The sequence below is a fragment of the Ambystoma mexicanum genome, chromosome 10 (assembly GCF_040938575.1).
Source record: "Ambystoma mexicanum isolate Mex_15411 chromosome 10, UKY_AmexF1_1, whole genome shotgun sequence".
NCBI classification, from domain to species: domain Eukaryota; kingdom Metazoa; phylum Chordata; class Amphibia; order Caudata; family Ambystomatidae; genus Ambystoma; species Ambystoma mexicanum.
The window spans coordinates 1,700,657,773-1,700,685,215 of NC_090932.1; the positions used below are offsets into that span (position 1 = coordinate 1,700,657,773).

Consider the following 27,443-nt stretch of genomic DNA (forward strand, 5'->3'; position numbering starts at 1 on the left):
TTGAGTCGCAGGGTACTAAGCCGTCCGCGCCCCCGAGTGGGGTCGGTCGTGAGAGGTCGAGAGACACCGCTCGCAAGAGTGGTCGACACGAGTCACGGGAGAGGTCCCGTTCGGACAAGGAGACTCGTTCTCGACATACCCGTTCCAGGTCCCGGTCCTCGACGCGTTCGAGACCGTGTGCACCTGTGAGGTCTTCGAGGAAGACATTGACGTCTGAGGCATGGCTTTCTCGAGGCTCCGGCTCCGAGGAAGTCATCGAAGCCGTCGACGCTCAGGTCGTCGAGGGACACGCTCGGGGCTCCGGCCTCGGGGCTCGAGGGTTGTGTCGACGCCGCCGATGCTGGAGGCGCTGCATCTGACGTCGACGCCGATTTCCTCGACGCCGATCCTCTCGGCGCCGATGCCGGTTCTCTCGAGGCCAGCGCCGATTTGCTCGACGCCATCGACGCCTTTCGTGTCGGAGGTACCCCGTGGCACGGGAGAACCCCCTAGGAAGGCTCTGGTTAAGAGCAAGCACTCTCGGGTGCCTTCTTTTCTCCACCTGGACTATATTTCAGAGGCGGATGAGGATTCTGATGGCCTGTTTCCTAGTCAGGTTGCAGATGTAATTGTCTCGGGCCATAGTCAGTTTGACGATTTGAGACAGTCACTGCATGATGCCAGTGGACTGGACACCTCTCCGGAGGTGGAGTTTTGTAGGCCTGAGCCTGGCTCTCATGCCGATTCCTCGTACCGGCGCCTTATGGCTAGGGTTTCTGAGTACTTGGGATGGTCTGCTCCCCCAGGGGAGTTTGTGCAGGATGATCTGACGGATCTGATGTTGGTCCCCCAAACTGATCCGGTACTGCCGTTCCATATGGCTTTACAGAGAAGGGTGGCGGCGGCTTGGACTGCTCCGGAGAGTCTCCCGGCGGTGGGCAGATCCTTGTCGCGAAAATACCGTCCAGCCAGTAGCGACCCCTGCTACTTGACCAGGCACCCCACTCCGGAGAGTTTGGTGGTGCAGGCGGCCACGGCCCCGGCAAAGCAGGCGTCGTACCCTACCATCCCTCCTGATAGGGACGACAAACGTTTTGATGGCTGGGCGAAGAAAGTGTTTTCTTCTGGTGGTATGGCGCTTCAGGCGGCCAACTCCATTTGTGCCTTGTCTCGTTTCACTCACACACTGTGGAACTGTGTTGCGTTAGCGGCTGAACATATTCCCGAAGGGGACGAACGGGATGGTTTCCTTGCTATAGTCCAGGATGGTAAGGATGCCATGTGTGAGTCCGTTCAGTCGGGTTTGGACTTAGCTGAATGCGTCAGTAGGTCCATGGCGGCGAGCACCGTGATACGCAGGTTTGCGTAGTTGCGGAAGTCGGGGTTTGCTCCTGATGTGCAGTCTCGGCTCCTCAACATGCCCTTTGACGGTGAACACCTTTTTGGCAGCAAGGCAAAGCTGCAGCAAAGTCGTTGGGCGCTGCAGTTCGCCAACCTCCGCCTTTTCGTCCTAGGGGACAGCAGTGGAGGGGTGGTTCCTTTCGCTATTACTCGTCCTTCAGTAAAGCGAGAGGAGCTGGCAGTCAAAGAGGCCAACGCAGGGGTACCAGAGGTGGACGAGAGGGTACCCGTGGTGCCAAGGCCGCTCGGGCAGTTGCCTCTTTGCCCTCGGGTAACGCCGCAGCCGCTCCCATTCAGTCATGAGGCCTTGTCCCATGGTTCGCCGGTTGGGGGAAGGCTGGCGCAGCATCTTGTAGAGTGGCAATCCATTACTTCAGATGTGTGGGTTCTGGAGATCATAACCCACGGCTACTGTCTTCCCTTTCGGCACAGGCCTCGCGACAATCCACCGGGGAACCTCTCTTTGCAGAGTCTGGATCCGCTCCTTGCGCAGGAAATTCAAGCCCTGCTGGAGAAAGGCGCCATAGAACTGGTGCCTGTAGCGGAGAGGAACAAGGGATGGTATTCCCCTTATTTTTTGATTTCGAAGAAAGACGGGGGATTGAGACCCATCATGGACTTGCGCGGTTTGAACAAACTCCTCAGGAAGGACAAGTTCAAGATGGTTACTCTCTCTCAAGTCCTCCAGGCCCTTCAGCTTCAGGACTGGTTGGTGTCACTTGACCTCAAGGATGCTTACTTCCATGTGCCGATCCATCCCAAGCACAAGAAGTACCTGAGGTTCGCGGTTGGCGACTCGCACTTTCAGTTTCGGGTCCTGCCGTTCGGATTGACCTCCGCCCTAAGGGTTTTCACCAAGCTCATGGTGGTGGTGGCAGCGCATCTCAGGCAAGGGGGGATTCACGTCTACCCCTACCTGGACGATTGGTTGATCAGGGGGAGCTCTCCCGAGCAAGTCCTGGATCATCTGTCCGTCACCTGCCACTCCCTTCACAGGCTGGGCTTCTCCCTCAATTTAAAGAAGTCCCATTTGACACCAACACAGCGGCTCCAGTACATCGGAGCAGTGCTCGACACTTCCCTGGGGCAGTGTTTTCCTCCCCAGATGAGGGTTCTTCACATTCAGCAGATGGTGCACAAGTTTCAGCATGCCCAGACGCTCCCAGCGTTCGAGTTCTTGAGGTTGCTCGGCCTCATGGCATCCTGCATTCTTCTGGTGCCAGAGGCTCGCCTGCGGATGAGATCTTTGCAGTGGGCGCTCAAGACGCAATGGTGGCAGTCCTCGGCAGGATGTCGGACCCGGTTCAGGTGCCGCCCTGGGTCGCCCGGGACCTTCTGTGGTGGGCCGTCGAAGGCAACTTGATGAAGGGGGCTCCATTTTGGCTTCCCTGGCCGGAGGTGACGATCGTGACGGATGCATCCCTCACGGGTTGGGGAGCTCATGCCAACGGGCTGACAGTCAGCGGTCGTTGGTCTCCGTCGGAGTCCAGACTCTATATCAATCTGTTGGAGCTGAGGGCCGTCAGGCTAGCCCTGAAGGCTTTTCTGCCGACTGTGTGAGGAAAGAGTGTCCTGATCCTGACGGACAACACAGTGGCCATGCACTACCTCAACAAAAAGGGGGGGCAGGGTCACTTCCTCTGTGCAGGGAGGCGATGCAGCTCGAGTTCTGGGCCATCCAGCAGGAAGTTTCGATCTCGGCAGTTCATCTGGCCGGAGACGAAAACGTGACGGCGGACGCTCTGAGCAGGCAGAGCACGATCTCTTACGAGTGGGAGTTGGCTCAGGAGATTCTCCTGGAGATCTTCGCCCTTTGGGGGACCCCTCAAGTGGATCTCTTCGCCTCCAGTGTCAACCGGAAGTGCGAAAGGTTTTGCTCGCGGGAATTTCCTCCAAAAGGAGCCTTAGGAGACGCGTTCGTGGTGGAGTGGTCATTCCCGCTGCTGTACGCGTTTCCTCCAGTCCCCGTCATCCCGCGAGTGCTGCGGAGGTTACGGAAGTTCGGTTCCCGGATGATCCTCATTGCTCCGGCGTGGGCTCGGAGGACGTGGTACCCGGTACCTTCTCGACTTGTCCATCTGCCCTCCGCATCGTCTTCCCTACCGCGACGATCTGCTCTCACGGGAGGGGGGTCAGGTTCTCCATCCAGAGGTCAGATCCCTCAACCTTCACGCTTGGCTTCTGAAAGGTTGAGGTATAGGGATTGGGACCTCCCTGAAGACGTGATGGAGGTGTTGCTTTCGGCCCGAAGGCCAGCAACAAAGTCTCTGTACCGTTGCCGTTGGCGTAAGTTCTGCGACTGGTGCAGAGTTCAGAATGTGGATCCTTTTGCATGTGACATCCCCATGGTTCTGTCCTTTTTACTTTCTTTGGCCCACAGGGGCTTGCAAGTGGGTACCATTAAAGGTTACCTGGCGGCGCTGTCCATCTTTAAGCACTCGTCTGAAGAGTGTTCTTACTTTAAAATCCCTTTAATTTCACAGTTTCTGAAAGGGCTCACTAATGTGTTCCCTCCGTCACCTTTCCTGGTGCCCGTTTGGGATTTAAACCTTGTTCTTAAGTTTCTTATGGGTGCTCCGTTTGAGCCTTTACATTCTTGCCCTTTGAGGCTGTTAACTCTGAAAACTGTGTTTTTAGTTGCGGTTACTTCCGCTCGCAGAGTGAGTGAGTTACAGGCACTTTCAGTTAAGCCACCCTTCACTGTATTTCACAAGGACAGGGTTGTCCTTAGAGTTCGTCCTTCTTTTCTTCCGAAGGTAGTGACGGAATTTCATTTGGCCCAGAAGGTTGTTCTTCCGGCATTCTATCCTCCTCCGCATCCTGGTAAGGAAGAGGAGAGGCTCCATAGGCTTGATCCTAGGAGAGCTTTAAGCTTTTATGTTTCACGCATGTCCTGGGTCAGTGTGGACGATCAACTCTTTATTGGTTACGCTGGAAAGCGTTTGGGGCAAGCTGTGACGAAACAGACTTTGTCTCGCTGGATTATTTTGGCCATCTCGGAGTGCTACCGCTTGGCGGGTAAGGACCCACCGGCTGGCTTGCGGGCCCATTCTACCAGGGGTATGGCTGCGTCTACTGCCCTGCAGAGGGGTGTTCCTATTCGCAACATCTGTGATGCAGCCACCTGGGCTTCAGTGCATACATTTGTACGACACTATTCCCTCGATTCCATCCGAGCACAGGATCTGGCCTTTGGCAAGGCGGTCCTTTGCTCTGCTATTTGATTGGCTATTCTAAATTTTGATTCTAAATTCTTTCCCTCCTCCTTGCTCTGGTACTGCTTTGGGAGTCTGTCATAGATATGGAATACGTCGGAGGACCCAATCCCCTCGAAGAACAAGTTACTTTCTTACCTGGTAACGTTCTTTCGATGGGATGGTCCGACGACGTATTACATATCGCTCCCGCCCTGCCTTCCCCGCTGCAGAATTTCTTTTGCGATTGCAGTTTAGGTTCCGCAAGGCTTTGTGTCTGACTGGCAGTTGACTAGTGTCACACGTTCTGGGGGAAAAAATGACAACTGAGGCTACGGGCGTCGTGCGTCCTACTTATCACATCGGATGACGTCGGACGTCGGAGGAGGCCCTCGATGACGGCGCATCGACGTCATCGACGCAGGACGCAGACACCGAAAAAAGTTTCCAAAGCAGCACAGCTGTGGTGATTACATGCCATAGATATGGAATACGTCGTCGGACCATCCCATCGAAAGAACGTTACCAGGTAAGAAAGTAACTTGTTCTTCTCCACCCCTCATACTGCGACCCTCCAACCCCACAGCCTGCCTGCACGTTTGTGGTTGCAGGAAATGCACAATATGCCATTGGCATGATTCAATGCCATGTGTGTGAATGAGCCACGTCTCATGCAGTACATTTAATCTTTCTTTCCTGACCCTGGGAAATGACCTAAACACTGACATTAACGCATTTACTGCACAGTACTGTGCACATGCAGTCCCATTCCACATTTGGGAAGACCTAAGGGGGAGACGTTGCACAGCAAGGAGGGGGTTTGTTTTCATCACAAAGCACAGTGCCATTGGCCTTACGGTGCAGTGCGCCATTTACCTTCCAGGGCTCACTGAGCACAGCACATTATTTATGATATATTATGCCTTACCAGAGTATAGCGCCTAGGTCGCTAAGCTTGTTACCTAAAGCTGACACTCAGTGTTTAAGCACATGTGATGTATGTTTGCTGTTAATTGCCACCGTTTTTTAGAATGAACTACTCCACTAGTGATCTTGACAAATACCTTGTGAAAGCCAGCCTGCCACTGAGATGGGGCTCCTTACTCCTGAATTAGCGCTTGTTCCTCATGAGTCCTCGAGAGGACCTCGTCTGACCATACAATGCTTGCTTAGTTATCATGTAAGATTAGCCTATGCTATGTTAGCGCTGGTATTCGAGGACCTGTACGCACGCACATCTGGTAGTTAAGCCACACTAGCATGCCTGGAGCTCTCGCAATGCACTGCCATTTCGGCTTGGTACTCCACCCATGTGCTTCTTGGCACCAGTACAATAACTACTGTCCAAGTGGCTATACGTCTGAACTAAAGACGGGCTGACCTCTGTAAAGTAATGGAAATTCCTAATCTCAAACCTAATGCTAGTACTGGTCGCCTCAAATATAAGGCCCATAGCCACTATGCAACGCTAACTATGTCTAACTCACTACCTCAAGCTCGCTCCAAAACACCTCCTGAATTCCTCCCTGCACATCACGATCTCCACAACCCAACCAATGTGAAAGAAGAGTCCACGCTTATTACTTCTTGCCCTCTTACACCTAACCAATGGATCCTGCTATATGCCACTCTACCTGGTGCACCAACATTCAAAAAGCCTTGCTGTATAAAATTGCACTACTTCAAATCAAAATAGAAGTACAAAAACTCAGTTTGCCACCTGCTTTCCAATTCACAGAGTCTAGGGATACTCCTCCAAAACCTTTCATGCTGTGCCCCTGTTTCGGTAATCGAAGGAAAGAAAATAATCTCCAGCCTCAAACCATCTAGATGTCAAGGTGACATCTGCCCAGCTTCAGTCGTAAAAGACGCTGGAGAGGAACTTGCTTCCTTCATGTCTATAATAAACACCTCCTTTGAAACAAGTATTGTCCCAACCAACCTCGAAGAGGCCTGGGTCCTCCCATTACTTAAAAAACCTACCTAGACCCTAACATCCCGACCAACTATTGGCCTATTACAACTGTACCATTCCTACTCAAAATACTGGTAGAGCAGCGTACTTGCAAATTCAAAACCACTTGGAATCGAACAACCTCCTGGGCCTTCCCCAATCTGGCTTCAGACCAGGTCATGGTACTGAATCTGCGCTTATAGTCCTAAAAATCCAAATGGATGAACTAAAAGACAATGGCAACCTAGCGCTCCTCCTTATACTCAACCTATCTGCGCCCTTTGATCTGGTTAATCATAAAGTCCTCTGTAAACACCAGACTACGGCAGCCCACTTCTCCACCAAGGCATCCTTAGGGATACAGTCCTTCTCTAACAGAACAATGAGAGTTTTCGTCCCGACTGCATTCGCTGGACCTGCCCCAGTATCTTGTGGAGTTCCGCAGGGCTCCTGTGTTTGCTGGACATTGTATAACATATTCTCTAAGTCTCTTTTCAACCATCTGGATGACCTGGGTGTTACCTATACTAATTATGCGGATGACACCCAAATCCTCATTCCCATCACAGGTTGCTACAACACTGACTCGAAACTACTTGATGAAATATACCAAACCATACAAGTGTGGATGGCTCTTAACGACAAAACTGAGTTACTCCTTATAGGATCTCAGAATAATATAAACACACTTGACGACCAATTAAATTCTTTCAACATTGACAGTAGTACCATCAAAGTGTCAAAAGAAGTGAAAACCTTAGGCATCTACTTGGACTCAGCTCTTACTCTTACTAGACAAGTTAATGCTACGGCATCAGCAGCAGCCTACACATCAGACAGTTGCATCACTCTGGCCAGATCACCGATACAATCGAGGCTCCACTATTGCAATGCCTTGTACTTGGGTACGAACAGCCGCAATGTAAAAAAAAAAAAACACAAGTACTACACGACAATGCCTTAATATCGGCGCTCGATATACCAAGAGCCAACCGCATTACGTCTGCAAGATGAAATGCCCTATGATTCCAAATCCTTCACAACAATATCTCTGACACACAAAAGCCTCTCTAATGCAGCTCCAGCATGTCTAGTGAATACATTTACAAAGGTCAAACAAACAGACCTACTCGGTCTACACATGCACCCCATGCTAAAGATCCCTAGATTTAAACTACAAAAAGCAGGGGGAAACAGCTTCCTGGTTCTAGCTGCCAAACTTTGGAATTCTATGCCCCCAGCTCTAAGAGCAGAACCCTCCTTTTGCACTTTCAGAAAAAATGTGAAAACCTGTCTCTTTGCACATGAGGGCTAATGTCATCGAACTGCCAGGAGTACTTTGTATCAGAGCGGTCGTGTGTGTTAAGCAACACGTTTTCAAAGGTCTCCGAACACCGGGCAATTCAATTGAAGTAAAGCAAACTAATATTGAACAACAGATAAAGCAAAAATGAGCCACAAGCAAAACCCATAATTATTGAGTACCAAACTAAATCAAAACTTTGTTAACAAACAGAATTAAGACATTTCGAATCCAAAAAGTGAACATAACCTCAAAAATAATCAAACCTCTATATGCTGAGTTTTGAAATGAATATATAAAGAGTAAGAAAGCCACTATGTGATGAATTCTAAAGTGAATATAACTTTGAAGAATAAGGAAGTAAAACCCCAGTATGCCGAGTTCTGAAGTGGATGTAACGTTCGAGAATAAGCAAAACAAAAGATACTGAAGCTTGATTTACAGTGGAGCTTAAAAAATTAAACAAAGGAATATTGATACAAACTTGTGTGAAAGCTACAAACTACAGAAACAAATATTTGAAAGCAGAAATAATTGAACTTTGGAAATTAAAATTTTGAAGACAAGGATGTTTTCTTTTGTACTGTGTTGCTCAACAAACTAAATCTCAGGGAATGGAACCCTGGCGCTTTGAGATATTTGCTGCAGTGAGAACGGAGTCTCAAGTTTCCCATGTATTTGAACTGTGTTTCATAGAACTTGGGGAAGGGAACCCAGAGTCTTGATTAGACTGTCACCTTGAGTCTAAGGAAGGTAATGTTGAGACTTGTTGTGGAACTGTTTTAGACTTGGGTAAGGGGGCTGAAAGGAAGCTGCGAGCTGGAAGCAGCTCAGGACTTTGTCGGACACTGTTTCTTTTGGTTGCTGACATCCCTACACATTGTACACATTTAGTTGTGAGGGCAAGCATCGGGGTTTTTACACAGATTCCTAAATTGAACTCTTTGACTCACTTTCCTTAGTTTCATTTAGGTAGGGAAATCCCACCTTAGCATAGGGCAAGTTAGGCCTTTTCCCATCCTGACCTTTAAGTGAATACCGTGTTTTATTTGTAATTCTGAATCTGCTGTCTGTGTCTTGCTGATGCCTTCACAGTGTGCTTCCTCCTTGGAGTACTAGATTGCACACCACATGAGGGCAATTCCGAGAGGTGCAAGCCATTACTAGATTTCTTTAATCTACCCAGCACCAAAAAGCTCCTTCAGATTGCTGCATATATCTGTGTCCGTCATTGTACAATGCTAGGAAAGTGGAGAGTACAGCAGGTTTAGTAGTTCGCAAGATGCAATGCACAAAGAAAGCAAGCCGCCCTGAAAAAGATCATTTAAAAGGTGATAGGCTGAGGATTGCAAGAAGCTCTAAACCCTGGAGTTTAATAGTTTGATTGAGTACAAGGTTAAGTACAGCATTCAATGATTGGAGCCTCAACAATCTGGACGCTTGCCCATTGCATCCTGTTTTGACAGAAATCGCCCATCTGAAAGGTTCAAATCCAATTTGAAAATGGTAGACTGCCACACAACCTCAATGCATCACAAAACACTTTGCAAGAGGATAGCATGATACCCTCCCCATCTGCGGTCCGCCTCAGTTAGTATTACAATTGCTTTTGTAAAAGACATTACAGCAAGCCCAGCTGGTCCTGGTCCAGCACATTACACCAACCAATCACAAACAATATGGAGCTCGCCTTATGAAAAATAATCAAGCACTGGGGGAGAGGCTTGAACCCAGCTTCTATGGCTGCTCCCTTTTAGTGCTTGCCTCTAATGAACCCTTACTTTAGAACTGTTTTTGTGTTCTCTGCCTTTTTGTTTGAAAAACAATCCCACACAGTTCAATCAAGCAGTATGTTTTAGTTGTTTGCTATTTTAACACATGGTTCATATGTAATAAAAATCATGAAAAGCCTAAAAATAGGGCGCTGATGGAGAGGTTTAAATTCAGCTCACAAGACTGATCCCTTCATCCGTAGGCCAGGCACCATAAGAGATGGCATTCCGTGCCTACGCTCAAGGACAGTAGATCATTTGGCATGTTGCATGTGTCCAAACCTTGCGCATGGGTCGTGTAGTTTGAGACCAGCAGCATACCGTGGAGAGAGGTGCAATTGGGTTTCTTTGTGTGGTATCGATGAAGGGGCTATAAAGAAATACATATGTGGGTCCCATAGAAGCAGGGTGTTGTATTGCGGCACAGGTATATAATGGGCCAGGTCATATTACTTATGTACAAGCACCACCTTCTCCAATGGATTTCCCTCTTTGCTGCACTATTTGGGGGCAAGAATAGCTGCAGCCCTAGTCTTCCTCGTACACAGATGGAGCCTCAGTGCTGCCATCCACAAAGTTCTGTGAATTGATTTAAGGGCTAACTTGTAATTGTGTGCCTAGTGTCAGCATCTGCTTTGAATGTGGCCTAGGTCTGCTCCTGCACAGCATATGCCTGATTGGAGAGAAACATTTTGTTGACCAATTGTGTCACTGCAACTTTCTTTGTGGACCCTCTACCAACCACCCTCATATCCTAGGCTAGGTATGCATTTGACACATACGTGCACACACACACACACACACACCCCTACACACACCTCTGAACCATCTGTTTATGCCTTGCAGTAAGAGTGGACCCAACCTCATCCACTTTCCTTGCTACTTCAGTGAAGCCTGCAATGACCTGCACATTGTTGAGTCCTGAAACTCAAGATGCCGTCAGTGAAGCCCGACCTGAGGTGCCACTTCAGCAGCCTCTCCCCCCACACCCTATTGTTAGCAAGTTTGCCCAAATAGACACTTGTGATTGGATCACAGATTCAACCGAGGCCTCATTGACTAACTCTAATTGATCCATGATCCTCCTGTACCCAATGCCACCGCCCCACACACCACCACCAAGAGGCAGGACCACGGTAGTTGACAGATAGTTTAACTCCCTGTGCCTCATTTGTATATCTCGGAGGACAATCAGGTGGGGGCATGCCATTGACACACTGAAGGCCTGCTGCTGACTCCACCTCCAGAAGGTCTTCTGCCTCCTTATCTTTGCATGAGCGGAACCTGTGTAGGCCTTATCTCCTCATAGCTGTTTCCTCTTTGAATGTGTCATTCCCACCAATATGGGCATTGAAATCTCCTCTCTGTACTTGTTGACCACCCATCGCAGTTGAATCCTTTCTAAAATCTCCATAAAAGACTCCTGGTAGGAGGAGGCCGTCGGAACACTCGTTGGATCGTAAGGATATACTAGATAGATTTGTTTAAGGCCCGACTGGTTGGTTGAATTGCCCAGTTTATTACTTGTCCTGGTCAGGAGCATACGCTCTCTGTCCTTTAGCTTGGTGAGCACCCATGTCCGGGGGCCACCCTTGGGTCGCCCCTTTTGCTCTTTCATTGCCGGAGTGGAAAAGGATCAAAGCTCTGGGCGTGCCAGTACCTGGGATGCTTGAGTTTCTTGCAACCTGCAGATGCAGGGTTCATTCAAAAAGGCCATTCAATCCTGGCAATTCAATTTATTTTCTACCTTCTATGTGAAGTTCTTGTTAATTGGTTTGTAGCGGGAGGATGCCATTAAACTTGACCTAAAAGCACTTGAGAGCCACTATGACTTTGGGTGTATTTTGGTAACCACCAGACAAAGACTGTCAGTTGATTACAGACATGGGGGAAGTTGTAGTGTACCTCTTGGATGTCCCTTCTCATCTATTGAGAACATACCTAGGCCAACCATATGTGGGAGACTTGCACAAACACACAACTACTGCACTACAGTGTTGGTCTGATTGACTGGGATCAATACTACATATCTACTACCCTGGAGCTTGTAATGTTTATCTGCACAATAGGTGGTGTTTGCAGCCCCATGCAATCTACATGGATGGATTATGGTAATCCATACCATTGTAGCGTTGTTTGGGGGTGGCAGAGCTAATAGGGGGGCCCGGTACCCTCTGTAGAGAGAACCAAAGTCTTGCTGGTAGGGTAATTTCTCCCTTATTTTGGCCGATTTTAAAGTACTGTCAATTTCCAGCAACTGCTTCCTTTCTTGAGCCCTTTGCATTAACGGGGCGTTAGTCGATGTTGTGACCTGCTGGTTCACAGCTAAAGTCACAGGACCAAACTGGCCCCTGGTTCCCTCTTCCAGAGATGGATCCAAAACACTGCAGGGCTCATGCAACACCTCGCTGGACTGATGGGCCTTAAAGGGTCCTTTCGAAGACCAAGCCCCTTCCATAAGGTGATGCAGATATAATAAATATGTTACATGCCCAAAATGATTGCTTTTTGGAAAAATGCGGTCTTCTAGGAACTTTGATTAGAACAAATATAGAATTTGCTCCTGATTCAAGGACTTCTGCCAATGATGTCTCGGGGTTCGGTGACTTTAAATGAATGCTGCATTATGGTAACCTTTAAACAGCTTCTATCCAGACCATATGAAAGGACTCTATGCAAGCTTCTGCAGTCCAGGTATGGATCTGTAGAATATCTGATCCAGGAGTGGATCTGTAGAATATCTAAGGACCCCTAGGTGAGCAACAGATCCACTCCTGGACTGCAGAGGATATGAGGACCCCTGTGTGAGCTTCTGCAGTCCCGGAGTGGATCTGTAGAATATCTGATCCATGAGTGAATCTGTAGAATATCTAAGGACCTCTAGGTGAGCTTCTGCAGTACAGGAGTGGATCTGTAGAATATACGAGGATCCCTAGGTGAGCTTCTGCAGTCCAGGAGTGGATCTGTAGAATATACGAGGATCCCTAGGCGAGCTTCTGCAGTCCAGGAATAGATCTGTAGAATATCTGATCCATGAGTGAATCTGTAGAATATCTAAGGACCTCTAGGTGAGCAACAGATCCACTCCTGGACTGCAGAGGATATGAGGACCCCTGTGTGAGCTTCTGCAGCCCAGTAGTAGATCTGTAGAATATCTGAGGACCCCTGTGCGAGGTTCTGCAGTCCCGGAGTGGATCTGTAGAAGAGGACCCCTATGCAAGCTTCTGCAGCCCAGGAGTGGATCTGTAGAATATCTGAGAACCCCTGTGCGTGCTTCTTCAGTCGAGTAGTGGATCTGTAGAATATCCTAGGACCCCTGTGTGAGCTTCTGCAGTTCAGGAGTAGATCTGTAGAATATCTGACGACCCCTGTGCAAGCTTCTGCAGTTCAGGAGTGGATCTGTAGAATATTTAAGAACCCCCTGTGCGAGCTTCTGCAGTTCAGGAGTGGATCTGTAGAATATACGAGGATCCCTAGGCGAGCTTCTTCAGTCCAGGAATAGATCTGTATAATATACAAGGATCCCTAGGCGAGCTTCTGCAGTCCAGGAGCGGATCTGTAGAATATACGAGGATCCCTAGGCGAGCTTCGGCAGTCCAGGAGTGGATCTGTAGAATATAAGAGGATCCCTAGGCGAGCTTCTGCAGTCCAGGAGCGGATCTGTAGAATATACGAGGATCCCTAGGCGAGCTTCGGCAGTCCAGGAGCGGATCTGTAGAATATACGAGGATCCCTAGGCGAGCTTCTGCAGTCCAGGAGCGGATCTGTAGAATATACGAGGATCCCTAGGCGAGCTTCTGCAGTCCAGGAGTGGATCTGTAGAATATACGAGGATCCCTAGGCGAGCTTCTGCAGTCCGAGTGGATCTGTAGAATATACGAGGATCCCTAGGCGAGCTTCTTCAGTCCAGGAATAGATCTGTATAATATACGAGGATCCCTAGGCGAGCTTCTGCAGTCCAGGAGTGGAGCTGTAGAATATACGAGGATCCCTAGGTGAGCTTCTGCAGTCCAGGAGTGGATCTGTAGAATATACGAGGATCCCTAGGCGAGCTTCTGCAGTCCAGGAGTGGATCTGTAGAATATACGAGGATCCCTAGGCAAGCTTCTGCAGTCCAGGAGTGGATCTGTAGAATATACGAGGATCCCTAGGCGAGCTTCTGCAGTCCAGGAGTGGATCTGTAGAATATACGAGGATCCCTAGGCGAGCTTCTGCAGTCCAGGAGTGGATCTGTAGAATATACGAGGATCCCTAGGCGAGCTTCTGCAGTCCAGGAGTGGATCTGTAGAATATACGAGGATCCCTAGGCGAGCTTCTGCAGTCCAGGAGTGGATCTGTAGAATATACGAGGACCCTAGGCGAGCTTCGGCAGTCCAGGAATAGATCTGTAGAATATCTGATCCATGAGTGAATCTGTAGAATATCTAAGGACCTCTAGGTGAGCTTCTGCAGTCCAGGAATAGATCTGTAGAATATACGAGGATCCCTAGGCGAGCTTCTGCAGTCCAGGAATAGATCTGTAGAATATCTGATCCATGAGTGAATCTGTAGAATATCTAAGGACCTCTAGGTGGGCAACAGATCCACTCCTGGACTGCAGAGGATATGAGGACCCCTGTGTGAGCTTCTGCAGCCCAATAGTAGATCTGTAGAATATCTGAGGACCCCTGTGCGAGGTTCTGCAGTCCCGGAGTGGATCTGTAGAAGAGGACCCCTATGCAAGCTTCTGCAGCCCAGGAGTGGATCTGTAGAATATCTGACGACCCCTGTGCAAGCTTCTGCAGTTCAGGAGTGGATCTGTAGAATATTTAAGAACCCCCTGTGCGAGCTTCTGCAGTTCAGGAGTGGATCTGTAGAATATTTAAGAACCCCCTGTGCGAGCTTCTTCAGTCCAGGAATAGATCTGTATAATATACAAGGATCCCTAGGCGAGCTTCTGCAGTCCAGGAGCGGATCTGTAGAATATACGAGGATCCCTAGGCGAGCTTCTGCAGTCCAGGAATAGATCTGTAGAATATCTGATCCATGAGTGAATCTGTAGAATATCTAAGGACCTCTAGGTGAGCAACAGATCCACTCCTGGACTGCAGAGGATATGAGGACCCCTGTGTGAGCTTCTGCAGCCCAGTAGTATATCTGTAGAATATCTGAGGACCCCTGTGCGAGGTTCTGCAGTCCCGGAGTGGATCTGTAGAAGAGGACCCCTATGCAAGCTTCTGCAGCCCAGGAGTGGATCTGTAGAATATCTGAGAACCCCTGTGCGTGCTTCTTCAGTCGAGTAGTGGATCTGTAGAATATCCTAGGACCCCTGTGCGAGCTTCTGCAGTTCAGGAGTAGATCTGTAGAATATCTGACGACCCCTGTGCAAGCTTCTGCAGTTCAGGAGTGGATCTGTAGAATATTTAAGAACCCCCTGTGCGAGCTTCTGCAGTTCAGGAGTGGATCTGTAGAATATACGAGGATCCCTAGGCGAGCTTCTTCAGTCCAGGAATAGATCTGTATAATATACAAGGATCCCTAGGCGAGCTTCTGCAGTCCAGGAGCGGATCTGTAGAATATACGAGGATCCCTAGGCGAGCTTTGGCAGTCCAGGAGCGGATCTGTAGAATATAAGAGGATCCCTAGGCGAGCTTCTGCAGTCCAGGAGCGGATCTGTAGAATATACGAGGATCCCTAGGCGAGCTTCTGCAGTCCAGGAGTGGATCTGTAGAATATACGAGGATCCCTAGGCGAGCTTCTGCAGTCCAGGAGCGGATCTGTAGAATATACGAGGATCCCTAGGCGAGCTTCGGCAGTCCAGGAGCGGATCTGTAGAATATACGAGGATCCCTAGGCGAGCTTCTGCAGTCCAGGAGCGGATCTGTAGAATATACGAGGATCCCTAGGCGAGCTTCTGCAGTCCAGGAGTGGATCTGTAGAATATACGAGGATCCCTAGGCGAGCTTCTGCAGTCCAGGAGCGGATCTGTAGAATATACGAGGATCCCTAGGCGAGCTTCTTCAGTCCAGGAATAGATCTGTATAATATACGAGGATCCCTAGGCGAGCTTCTGCAGTCCAGGAGTGGATCTGTAGAATATACGAGGATCTCTAGGCGAGCTTCTGCAGTCCAGGAGTGGATCTGTAGAATATACGAGGATCCCTAGGCGAGCTTCTGCAGTCCACAAGTGGATCTGTAGAATATACGAGGATCCCTAGGCGAGCTTCTGCAGTCCAGGAGTGGATCTGTAGAATATACGAGGATCCCTAGGCGAGCTTCTGCAGTCCAGGAGTGGATCTGTAGAATATACGAGGATCCCTAGGCGAGCTTCTGCAGTCCAGGAGTGGATCTGTAGAATATACGAGGATCCCTAGGCGAGCTTCGGCAGTCCAGGAATAGATCTGTAGAATATCTGATCCATGAGTGAATCTGTAGAATATCTAAGGACCTCTAGGTGAGCTTCTGCAGTCCAGGAATAGATCTGTAGAATATACGAGGATCCCTAGGCGAGCTTCTGCAGTCCAGGAATAGATCTGTAGAATATCTGATCCATGAGTGAATCTGTAGAATATCTAAGGACCTCTAGGTGAGCAACAGATCCACTCCTGGACTGCAGAGGATATGAGGACCCCTGTGTGAGCTTCTGCAGTCCCGGAGTGGATCTGTAGAAGAGGACCCCTATGCAAGCTTCTGCAGCCCAGGAGTGGATCTGTAGAATATCTGAGAACCCCTGTGCGTGCTTCTGCAGTTCAGGAGTAGATCTGTAGAATATCTGACGACCCCTGTGCAAGCTTCTGCAGTTCAGGAGTGGATCTGTAGAATATTTAAGAACCCCCTGTGCGAGCTTCTGCAGTTCAGGAGTGGATCTGTAGAATATTTAAGAACCCCCTGTGCGCGCTTCTTCAGTCCAGGAATAGATCTGTATAATATACAAGGATCCCTAGGTGAGCTTCTGCAGTCCAGGAGCGGATCTGTAGAATATACGAGGATCCCTAGGCGAGCTTCGGCAGTCCAGGAGCGGATCTGTAGAATATACGAGGATCCCTAGGCGAGCTTCTGCAGTCCAGGAGTGGATCTGTAGAATATACGAGGATCCCTAGGCGAGCTTCTGCAGTCCAGGAGTGGATCTGTAGAATATACGAGGATCCCTAGGCGAGTTTCTGCAGTCCAGGAGTGGATCTGTAGAATATACGAGGATCCCTAGGCGAGCTTCTGCAGTCCAGGAGTGGATCTGTAGAATATACGAGGATCCCTAGGCGAGCTTCTGCAGTCCAGGAGTGGATCTGTAGAATATACGAGGATCCCTAGGCGAGTTTCTGCAGTCCAGGAGTGGATCTGTAGAATATACGAGGATCCCTAGGCGAGCTTCTGCAGTCCAGGAGTGGATCTGTAGAATATACGAGGATCCCTAGGCAAGCTTCTGCAGTCCAGGAGTGGATCTGTAGAATATACGAGGATCCCTAGGCGAGCTTCTGCAGTCCAGGAGCGGATCTGTAGAATATACAAGGATCCCTAGGCGAGCTTCGGCAGTCCAGGAGCGGATCTGTAGAATATACGAGGATCCCTAGGCGAGCTTCTGCAGTCCAGGAGCGGATCTGTAGAATATACGAGGATCCCTAGGCGAGCTTCTGCAGTCCAGGAGTGGATCTGTAGAATATACGAGGATCCCTAGGCGAGCTTCTTCAATCCAGTAGTGGATCTGTAGAATATTCTAGGACCCCTGTGCGTGCTTCTTCAGTCGAGTAGTGGATCTGTAGAATATCCTAGGACCCCTGTGCGAGCTTCTACAGCCCAGGAGTAGATCTGTAGAATATCCCAGGACCCCTGTGCGAGCTTCTGCAGCCCAGGAGTAGATCTGTAGAATATACAAGGATCTCTAGGCGAGCTTCTGCAGTCCAGGAGTGGATCTGTAGAATATACGAGGATCCCTATGCGAGCTTCGGCAGTCCAGGAGTGGATCTGTAGAATATACAAGGATCCCTAGGCGAGCTTCTGCAGTCCAGGATTGGATCTGTAGAATATCTGAGGATCCCTAGGCGAGCTTCTGCAGTTCAGGAGTAGATCTGTAGAATATCCCAGGACCCCTGTGCGAGCTTCTGCAGCCCAGGAATAGATCTGTAAAATATACAAGGAACCCTAGGCGAGCTTCTGCAGTCCAGGAGTGGATCTGTAGAATATACGAGGATCCCTAGGCGAGCTTCTGCAGTCCAGGAGTGGATCTGTAGAATATACGAGGATCCCTAGGCGAGCTTCTGCAGTCCAGGAGTGGATCTGTAGAATATACGAGGATCCCTAGGCGAGCTTCTGCAGTCCAGGAGTGGATCTGTAGAATATACGAGGATCCCTAGGCGAGCTTCTGCAGTCCAGGAGTGGATCTGTAGAATATACGAGGATCCCTAGGCGAGCTTCTGCAGCCCAGGAGTGGATCTGTAGAATATACGAGGATCCCTAGGCGAGCTTCTGCAGCCCAGGAGTGGATCTGTAGAATATACGAGGATCCCTAGGCGAGCTTCTGCAGCCCAGGAGTGGATCTGTAGAATATACGAGGATCCCTAGGCGAGCTTCTGCAGCCCAGGAGTGGATCTGTAGAATATACGAGGATCCCTAGGCGAGCTTCTGCAGCCCAGGAGTGGATCTGTAGAATATACGAGGATCCCTAGGCGAGCTTCTGCAGCCCAGGAGTGGATCTGTAGAATATACGAGGATCCCTAGGCGAGCTTCTGCAGCCCAGGAGTGGATCTGTAGAATATACGAGGATCCCTAGGCGAGCTTCTGCAGCCCAGGAGTGGATCTGTAGAATATACGAGGATCCCTAGGCGAGCTTCTGCAGCCCAGGAGTGGATCTGTAGAATATACGAGGATCCCTAGGCGAGCTTCTGCAGCCCAGGAGTGGATCTGTAGAATATACGAGGATCCCTAGGCGAGCTTCTGCAGCCCAGGAGTGGATCTGTAGAATATACGAGGATCCCTAGGCGAGCTTCTGCAGCCCAGGAGTGGATCTGTAGAATATACGAGGATCCCTAGGCGAGCTTCTGCAGCCCAGGAGTGGATCTGTAGAATATACGAGGATCCCTAGGCGAGCTTCTGCAGCCCAGGAGTGGATCTGTAGAATATACGAGGATCCCTAGGCGAGCTTCTGCAGCCCAGGAGTGGATCTGTAGAATATACGAGGATCCCTAGGCGAGCTTCTGCAGCCCAGGAGTGGATCTGTAGAATATACGAGGATCCCTAGGCGAGCTTCTGCAGCCCAGGAGTGGATCTGTAGAATATACGAGGATCCCTAGGCGAGCTTCTGCAGCCCAGGAGTGGATCTGTAGAATATACGAGGATCCCTAGGCGAGCTTCTGCAGCCCAGGAGTGGATCTGTAGAATATACGAGGATCCCTAGGCGAGCTTCTGCAGCCCAGGAGTGGATCTGTAGAATATACGAGGATCCCTAGGCGAGCTTCTGCAGTCCAGGAGTGGATCTGTAATATACGAGGATCCCTAGGCGAGCTTCTGCAGTCCAGGAGCGGATCTGTAGAATATACGAGGATCCCTAGGCGAGCTTCTGCAGTCCAGGAGCGGATCTGTAGAATATCCGAGGATCCCTAGGCGAGCTTAAGCAGTCCAGGAGCGGATCTGTAGAATATCCGAGGATCCCTAGGCGAGCTTCTGCAGTCCAGGAGCGGATCTGTAGAATATCCGAGGATACCTAGGCGAGCTTCTGCAGTCCAGGAGCGGATCTGTAGAATATCCGAGGATCCCTAGGCGAGCTTCTGCAGTCCAGGAGCGGATCTGTAGAATATCCGAGGATCCCTAGGCGAGCTTCTGCAGTCCAGGAGCGGATCTGTAGAATATCCGAGGATCCCTAGGCGAGCTTCTGCAGTCCAGGAGCGGATCTGTAGAATATCCGAGGATCCCTAGGCGAGCTTCTGCAGTCCAGGAGCGGATCTGTAGAATATCCGAGGATCCCTAGGCGAGCTTCTGCAGTCCAGGAGCGGATCTGTAGAATATCCGAGGATCCCTAGGCGAGCTTCTGCAGTCCAGGAGCGGATCTGTAGAATATACGAGGATCCCTAGGCGAGCTTCTGCAGTCCAGGAGCGGATCTGTAGAATATACGAGGATCCCTAGGCGAGCTTCTGCAGTCCAGGAGCGGATCTGTAGAATATACGAGGATCCCTAGGCGAGCTTCTGCAGTCCAGGAGCGGATCTGTAGAATATACGAGGATCCCTAGGCGAGCTTCTGCAGTCCAGGAGCGGATCTGTAGAATATACGAGGATCCCTAGGCGAGCTTCTGCAGTCCAGGAGCGGATCTGTAGAATATACGAGGATCCATAGGCGAGCTTCTGCAGTCCAGGAGCGGATCTGTAGAATATACGAGGATCCCTAGGCGAGCTTCTGCAGTCCAGGAGCGGATCTGTAGAATATACGAGGATCCCTAGGCGAGCTTCTGCAGTCCAGGAGCGGATCTGTAGAATATACGAGGATCCCTAGGCGAGCTTCTGCAGTCCAGGAGCGGATCTGTAGAATATACGAGGATCCCTAGGCGAGCTTCTGCAGTCCAGGAGCGGATCTGTAGAATATACGAGGATCCCTAGGCGAGCTTCGGCAGTCCAGGAGCGGATCTGTAGAATGTACGAGGATCCCTAGGCGAGCTTCGGCAGTCCAGGAGCGGATCTGTAGAATGTACGAGGATCCCTAGGCGAGCTTCGGCAGTCCAGGAGCGGATCTGTAGAATGTACGAGGATCCCTAGGCGAGCTTCGGCAGTCCAGGAGCGGATCTGTAGAATGTACGAGGATCCCTAGGCGAGCTTCGGCAGTCCAGGAGCGGATCTGTAGAATGTACGAGGATCCCTAGGCGAGCTTCTGCAGTCCAGGAGCGGATCTGTAGAATGTACGAGGATCCCTAGGCGAGCTTCTGCAGTCCAGGAGCGGATCTGTAGAATGTACGAGGATCCCTAGGCGAGCTTCTGCAGTCCAGGAGCGGATCTGTAGAATGTACGAGGATCCCTAGGCGAGCTTCTGCAGCCCAGGAGTGGATCTGTAGAATATACGAGGATGCTTATCTGCGGCAAACTTGATTATAAAGATTGAAGTACACCTGTGCCAACTTCCCCAAGTTGTGAAAAACCTCTTATTCAACTTAATGGTGGAAAACGTTAATTACTGCACATTTCTTGTATAAGTCAGTTTACTTAATTGAAAAGGATTTGAGTTTTTAATGAAAAGGCTATTTTGTATATCTTCACATTACATTGTAAGCACGACACCAAATGTCAACTTTTTTCCCCAACCAAACTCCTGAATATCTTGCATCCTTCCTATTCCAATGTTTTAGAATTCTAAAACTGTAGAAGTTTATTAAAAATACTTGGTGGCTAGTGTATTACATGTATTTAGGAATTTTAAATGAGTTGGAATAGTTGGTTTAAAATTCAAACATATTTTTCTACTTAGTTGTTCTTTAAGAAGTAATGGAATGTATTCCAACCTTATTAATGATAAAGTAGCTGCAGTATATTTAGAAATGTTTAAGGTGTTTCCGCTGTTTACCATTTTGATATAAAAAATGATTTGGGAATTTACAAATCAGTTAGAAATGTCAGACTAATTTAGTAAATATTGACTGTAACACCCACTGGTTTCCATGTTATTTTCCAGGAATGTGTACAGCTCGCCCAGCGGCTCATTAGAGAACCTGCTTTAAGAAGCCAGATTGTGTCAAACGCGAAGGAACGCGTAAAGAAGCATCACTCATGGGAATTGGAACGGCAAGTTTATCAGCGCCTCATTGCGCGCACTCAGTGTCCAGCGGACTTTGAGGGCTGACTGCGAATGCACCATCCAGCAACATTCACGGGCATAATGGAACTTTGACAATTCTCTTGTTGTTCAGATGTCGATGTAAGAAGTTCTCCACTTCTGAAGGTTAGAATAACTTGGGGTTGGAAGGAATGCTGGGCAATCAATGGATTCAAAGGATGGTTTTAGGTTGCGGGACACCACCGAGACGAACCCATTTGATCATGAAGGGAAATACATGTTTTAAAAGCACTTCAGATTACTGTCTGAAATGCATGCATGCTTGAAATATTTTCCCTAACTGTAATTTCTTCAATATTTGGTTTTCTTTTTGTAAGCGTGTATATTTAATTTTTTTATGAGTTTATTTTGGTGTGGGTAAATCTTGTTTTTTCAATTAAATGATATTTTTGTACCAGCCTGACATTGGAAAATGCTTTGGATGGGGTTGGCCGCCTTGCCACAACCTTTCTTTTGCTTGGAGCTGTTTGAAGCAGTTTCTTTGCTTTCCTCCAATGGAAGTACATGTTTACGGTTGTTCTTTTTTACCCTTTTGATAAATCCTCTTCTATTTTCTACCGATATAAACCTCAATAAGGACATGGTGCACTTTTTATTTCTTTTTGTATAGAACTCTCCTCTTCGGTTTCCCCGCAGAACTTCTATATCACCACAATTATACTCCGATTGGCCATATGTGCTAACTTGCCCCATTCCATTTCGGACGATAAGGCCAGTCTTCGTTTTAATTATGCATTCTGGACATCTTGCAGGCTTTCGTTTCAATAACCAACTCTGTCTCCCCTCTGAAGGCTCTGAAATGAAAGGGTCAAGTATCACAAACTTAGTTCAGTGACCAATTGCGTGCTCTCCGTCTACAGCCGAGACAAGCAAGAGCGCAAATGGCGCCTGAAGTATTGCTCCGAAGCCACGTTAACCCTGCAGCTGGCCTCGGTACGGTCACAGAAAGCCATATTGAGGGAAACATGCTTTCTTTTCCCAACAAGTAGAAACATCTTTGAATCAATCGCGTGAGTTATTTAAATTGGTGCCTTTCCGATCAGCCCCCTCTTCTGAATTGGTACCTGCGTCTCAATCGTTATGCAACTCTTTGTCCTCATTTTTTGTGGATGAAATGGAGAAAATTTGCAAGGATCTTCTGGCGCTCAGACGGAGTCTAGCTCAGCAAGAGATGTCTGTGGCCACAATAGGTCCGGTTTGGGATGCTTTTCCCACGTTTACCCCTGAGGAAGTTATGTTGGACACAAATAGGCTAAAATCAGCCTCCCTGATGGATGCCATCCCATTGCTTGTCTTGAAAGAGATTATGACCCAGATTGCCCCACTGATAACACAGGAGGAGACTATCTCATTTCTAACTGGCCAGATCCCTGCCTCTCTCAAACACACTCTGGTAATGGACCTGTGTTCTTCGACGGAAGTATAAAGAATTGGGGCAGAATTGACCATAGGTGATTTCGCTGCGATTCAATTTGTACTTGGGTCAAATAAACCCAAATATAGTAGTCCAACAAACATCCTCATGTCCCCCGTACTTACCTTTCCACTGGGCACCGCTCCTCCTATAACCCTGCAGCGTCAGTTCTGTCCCTCTAACGCGGGTCAGATCTGACACTGCAGGGTCCCTTTTTTTATTTTGGCATCCGCCGCTTCAAAATTTGCAGAAGCAAGGGAAACCCAGAAACACCTGATGCCGAAGATAACGAACATGTGGAGCAGGAGACACTCCCCAGCCCCCGCTCTTCATGTTCGGGATTTTTGGATTCATATTGAATGCACACATTCGAACTTATGGTAGTGACCGAATTCGATCAAATCTACCATTCTTTCGAATTTGTGCAATCAATTTGGGTAATACCCTGGTGATTCCTCTGCTAAAATAAATCTACACTTGATCCTTCTGTTTCTGCGAACTTTCGCCCTATATCCCTACTTCCTTTTCTTATGAAATTACTTGAGTCTGTCCTCTGCTTATCGCTTTTCTTGGGGAATCCTCTATTTTTCCATCCATCTCATTCCTGGTTTCACCCAGGACAAAGCACAGAGCGGGTTCTGGACTGTTGTGGACGACCTCACTCTGCTGCATGACCAAGGAGGCGTGGGAGCTCCGATATTGCTCAACTTGTCAGATGCCTTTTACAATATTGATCATGCCATCCTGCTTGGTCGTTTTGCTGGGGTCAGCCCTCTTGTGCCTTCTGGCCTGGTTCACGTCCTTTCTCTCGTTCCTAGTCCCTTCCTCTTCCACCTTTCTGCTCTGCTCCCACTGCTCTTACTTGTGCTGTTCCCCAAGGCTCCACCCTTTCCCCAGTGTTGTTCAATGTTTATGTTCAGCCACTTACCAAACTCACCTTCTCCCATGGCTTCTCCTGTTACGCATACAATGAAGATGCTCAGATCGGCTAAACCTGCTGCTGCCGGAAACAGCAGTCCGGTTTAGGACGTGTCTTGAAGCCATGGGGGAATTAATGTGTAAGAACTGGCTTTAACTGAATGGGGGTAAGAGTTACTGGTGGTGGGCCTGCCTGTTGTTGCCGCTCATTGGTCCCCTCCTTTCGGACCCCCCTCGCTTGGCCCGTGCCCGATTTCAGTGACTATGGTCTAAGATATGGGGATAATAAATCTTTTGATGGCTGCCCAGATTAGTGTAATTTGTCTGACGAGGCATCTTATAGTTAAAATTGTTCGTAGGGTCCTTCCCTTTCTTTCTTCACACCTTTGTGTCCGGTGGTTTCTTCTCTGGATCAGTCTTCTTTAGATTATTGTAAATCTTTCTTTCTTTCGCGGCCAGCATATCTGATCCAGTGGTTGAAGATCCTACAGCAATCCTCAGCTGTGGTAGCCTCTGCTACTCCCTGCTCTGCTCACGTCTCTCCCATCTTGTGCAGCCTGCACTGCCTTCCAATTGCTAAGCACGTTCAATTCAAAGCACTCTGCGTAGTGCATTGGGTGCTGCGGGGGTCTGGAGCCCTGTATCTGCAGGCTAAATTCAAGCTGTATGTTCCTCGCTGGACCTTGCGGTCTGCTGCAGCCTATCTGGTGGAGATGCCACGTTTCAGATTGACTCGGTCGGTGGTCGGTCCTTTTCAGTATTGGCCGGCTCCTTGTGGAATTACCTTCCTCTTGCCCTCTGGCTAGGGGCAGACTACTTGCCTTTCAGGCACTGTTTAAATACTTTTTTTGTTTTTCCTGTTTCACTGTCCTGTGCAAGCTAGCGCCAAGTTGCCTTTGGGTGTTTGTTGCGCTTTATAAATTCTGCTAAAATAAGATGGGAACAATAATTACTGTCTGCAGTGCACTTCCCTGTTCGTCACGTCTGCCGCACCTCCACCCCCGTTTTAGGGCATTTCATAACACACCTTGACTAAAATGACCATGTTGTCTCCGTTTTTGTTTTTTCCATGCACACGGTCCCCAAGTTGGGCGCTCCTAAAGTTAGGCCTAACCAAGGTGACTATGGCTTAAATGTATATTCCCAGTTTTACTGTTTTTTAAAATGCTGCTTTTAAAACATTTTCTTGTGTTTGCCAATGCTTTGCTCAACACTTATAGAATGATTGTCTAGGGATTAAAAAGCAACTTTGTGAATGTTCAACATTTCCCGATTTTTAAAATGTACCCAAATCACGGATTAACATAATTAATGTTCTTACATTTTTCATAGTATTATATTCATCTGTGCAACATTAAGAAGTTCTATTTTTATATCTATAAATGTAAATATATATAGGTGTGTGTGTTTATTGTTAAAGCAAATAAGACTTGATCATTGTCATAACCAATGTGTATTGAGGGGACTAGTTTCTTGACAAATTGGGAAAGGATGGGATGAATTATGAATTAGGATCATTTAATGTCAAAGGTTATGTGGGACATTAAACATGAATGCTACTGTATGTAATCTTTGATTCTGTATCATAGGATTTCATTGTGTTCCTTTATGTGCAACTATCAGGGCTGCACAGCTTGAATTTATCTGTAATGGGGTAATGAAGAAAATGTAACAATGTCGGACGATAAATTACTTTTTGGATTAAAACTCTTCTCATGAAACTGTTAATCTATTTATCAAGAAATTTGGAGGCGGCAGTATTTAAATTTATCACAGTCATCACATAGTCTCCTTGCAGCTGCATGGTTGAAAAAAGCTAATCCTAGAAATGTGGTGTAAATGTATTATGGGAAGGAGGGGAGGATGGAGGTCGATGACTTTCTTTGATCTTTAAAATATACTTAAAGCAAAGAGAAACGACCTGGAAAAGGGTACATACTCATTTCTTTCTCTAGCTGAGCATTGAAGGTGGAGCCTTATTTGTGTTCTTTCATAAACAAATAAGTTAATATGTCTATATTTTCAGATCTCTGTAAAATGTCAGGAAATTGAAAGGTAAGACACGAGCGTCCACGAAGTTAGAAACTTTACTGTGTACAAACATAAAACCATGTTCCCTGACCTAAAGATGGTTTTCTAGGTGTGTTTTAAAGAGTTTCAAATAAATGTAAACTAGAAAAGTTTTGTAAACTGGCTCATATCGGATTAGCTACAAGAATATAAAGACCTTATGTGTGCTCATGTCTCTCCCATTGCCCATGCTGGGAATTGCAACTGTGAATTTAAGAGCCGGCCAAACCACCCGGGTGCACAGGCATATAGAGTGAGAGCTTTGCTTTTTTAGGAATTGTTGAATTCATGGACAAAAGGCGATGTTTTAAGGAGAAATGTTGGTTGCAAATGTTTTTAATGCCTTTACAGTTTATAAGGAATCCATTTGATATAAAATTACAATTCCCCGAAATCATAATTTTTAAGATCACCATGTGACAGTTCATTTTTTAATCCTTTGCATGAAATGTCATAGCATGTGTACATTTGTCAGAATCTTGTTTTTAGTTTTCAGCTCTGGTTTTGCATATGGTCACTCCTTTGCGTCATGATTTGCAACAGTAGTTCTTTTCATCACAACATATATTCTCGTCTGCATATGCCTAAGACTCTGCTCCATTTCAGGGTGTGAAATGTCACGTGTCTGCTTTTTAGGTTGTTCCGTTATGTGCAAATATTCAGTTTACAAGACCCATGATGCACAGATAGGAAGCAGAAGAAACATAGTTTGGCCTGCAATTTCGTGACCAAGGGAGAAGGGGGACTTTGGATCCCTTGACCGATATTACCTGCTGGTTGCTGGGATCCAAGACGGCACTTGTGCCACCTGCTGAGGGGGTTTGTACCATGTGGCGTCCATGACATTATGAAAAGCCTTGAATAACAGTCTGATTTGTGTAATGGATCCGCCGAGGCCGGGCTTATATTTGCATCCAGAAAGTTAGTTTACATGCAGCCGTTAACGCACATTGTACCCATACAGTCTTTTTCTATAGACTTTTATTTGTACTATGTGGCTGTGCCAATGTATTTTTTAAGAAGGGCTGATGTTAACTTATAATTGTATTGCTAATAAAGAATTATAAATCATACACATTCTGCTTGCTTTCTTGTATATTTTTCATTAGTAATCGATGTCCATCTGCAAACCTCGTATCGTACCACTGCGATTCCAGTCCAGAACCAATACACAACCAAAAGCTAATATATATTTATAACTTGTGCGCTGCTTTAACTTTGTGAAGTGTTGTGAGGAGTAGATTGGGGGGCCCCCCTTTCCTCTATAAGTACATTTTGACAGGTGGGAATGCCCCCTTTTTGTCTTTAGCCCCTTTTGATATTAATTTTAATATCAAACATTTTTTAGATCAAAAAGTTATCAAAATTATATCAAATGTATATTTTTATAGGAAGTGTTTTAATATGTTTTGATATGAAATGGGTATCATTTATAAAAATGATTTTAATATAAACATTTTATTAAAATGTTTTTAATATGGGAGAGCGTGTTTGCACTGTTGCCTGGTCGAGGGCATAGTGAGTTGGTTGGAGTTAGCCAGTTAGTGTGAGGTTTTGGTGGCGCTTTGATGACACCGGAGTGGGTTGTGGCCATGATGGCATGATGTCATGATGGTATATAAAGCTTGCTTTTGATAAGCTTCTGTATAATT

General features: G+C 47.7%; 1 protein-coding gene across 4 annotated transcripts in view; it reads left to right on the plus strand.

Moving 5' to 3' along the window:
- GLT1D1 (glycosyltransferase 1 domain containing 1) overlaps positions 1 to 26,864 on the plus strand; it is a 924,582-nt gene extending 897,718 nt beyond the window's left edge. For all 4 annotated transcript variants that reach the window (XM_069620130.1, XM_069620126.1, XM_069620129.1 and 1 more), the window contains one exon: positions 21,228 to 26,864. In XM_069620130.1, coding sequence (XP_069476231.1) covers positions 21,228 to 21,395 — 168 coding nt within the window. In that variant the 3' untranslated portion in view covers positions 21,396 to 26,864. The remainder of the gene's footprint in view (positions 1 to 21,227) is intronic.
- The last annotated feature ends 579 nt before the right edge of the window (positions 26,865 to 27,443 follow it).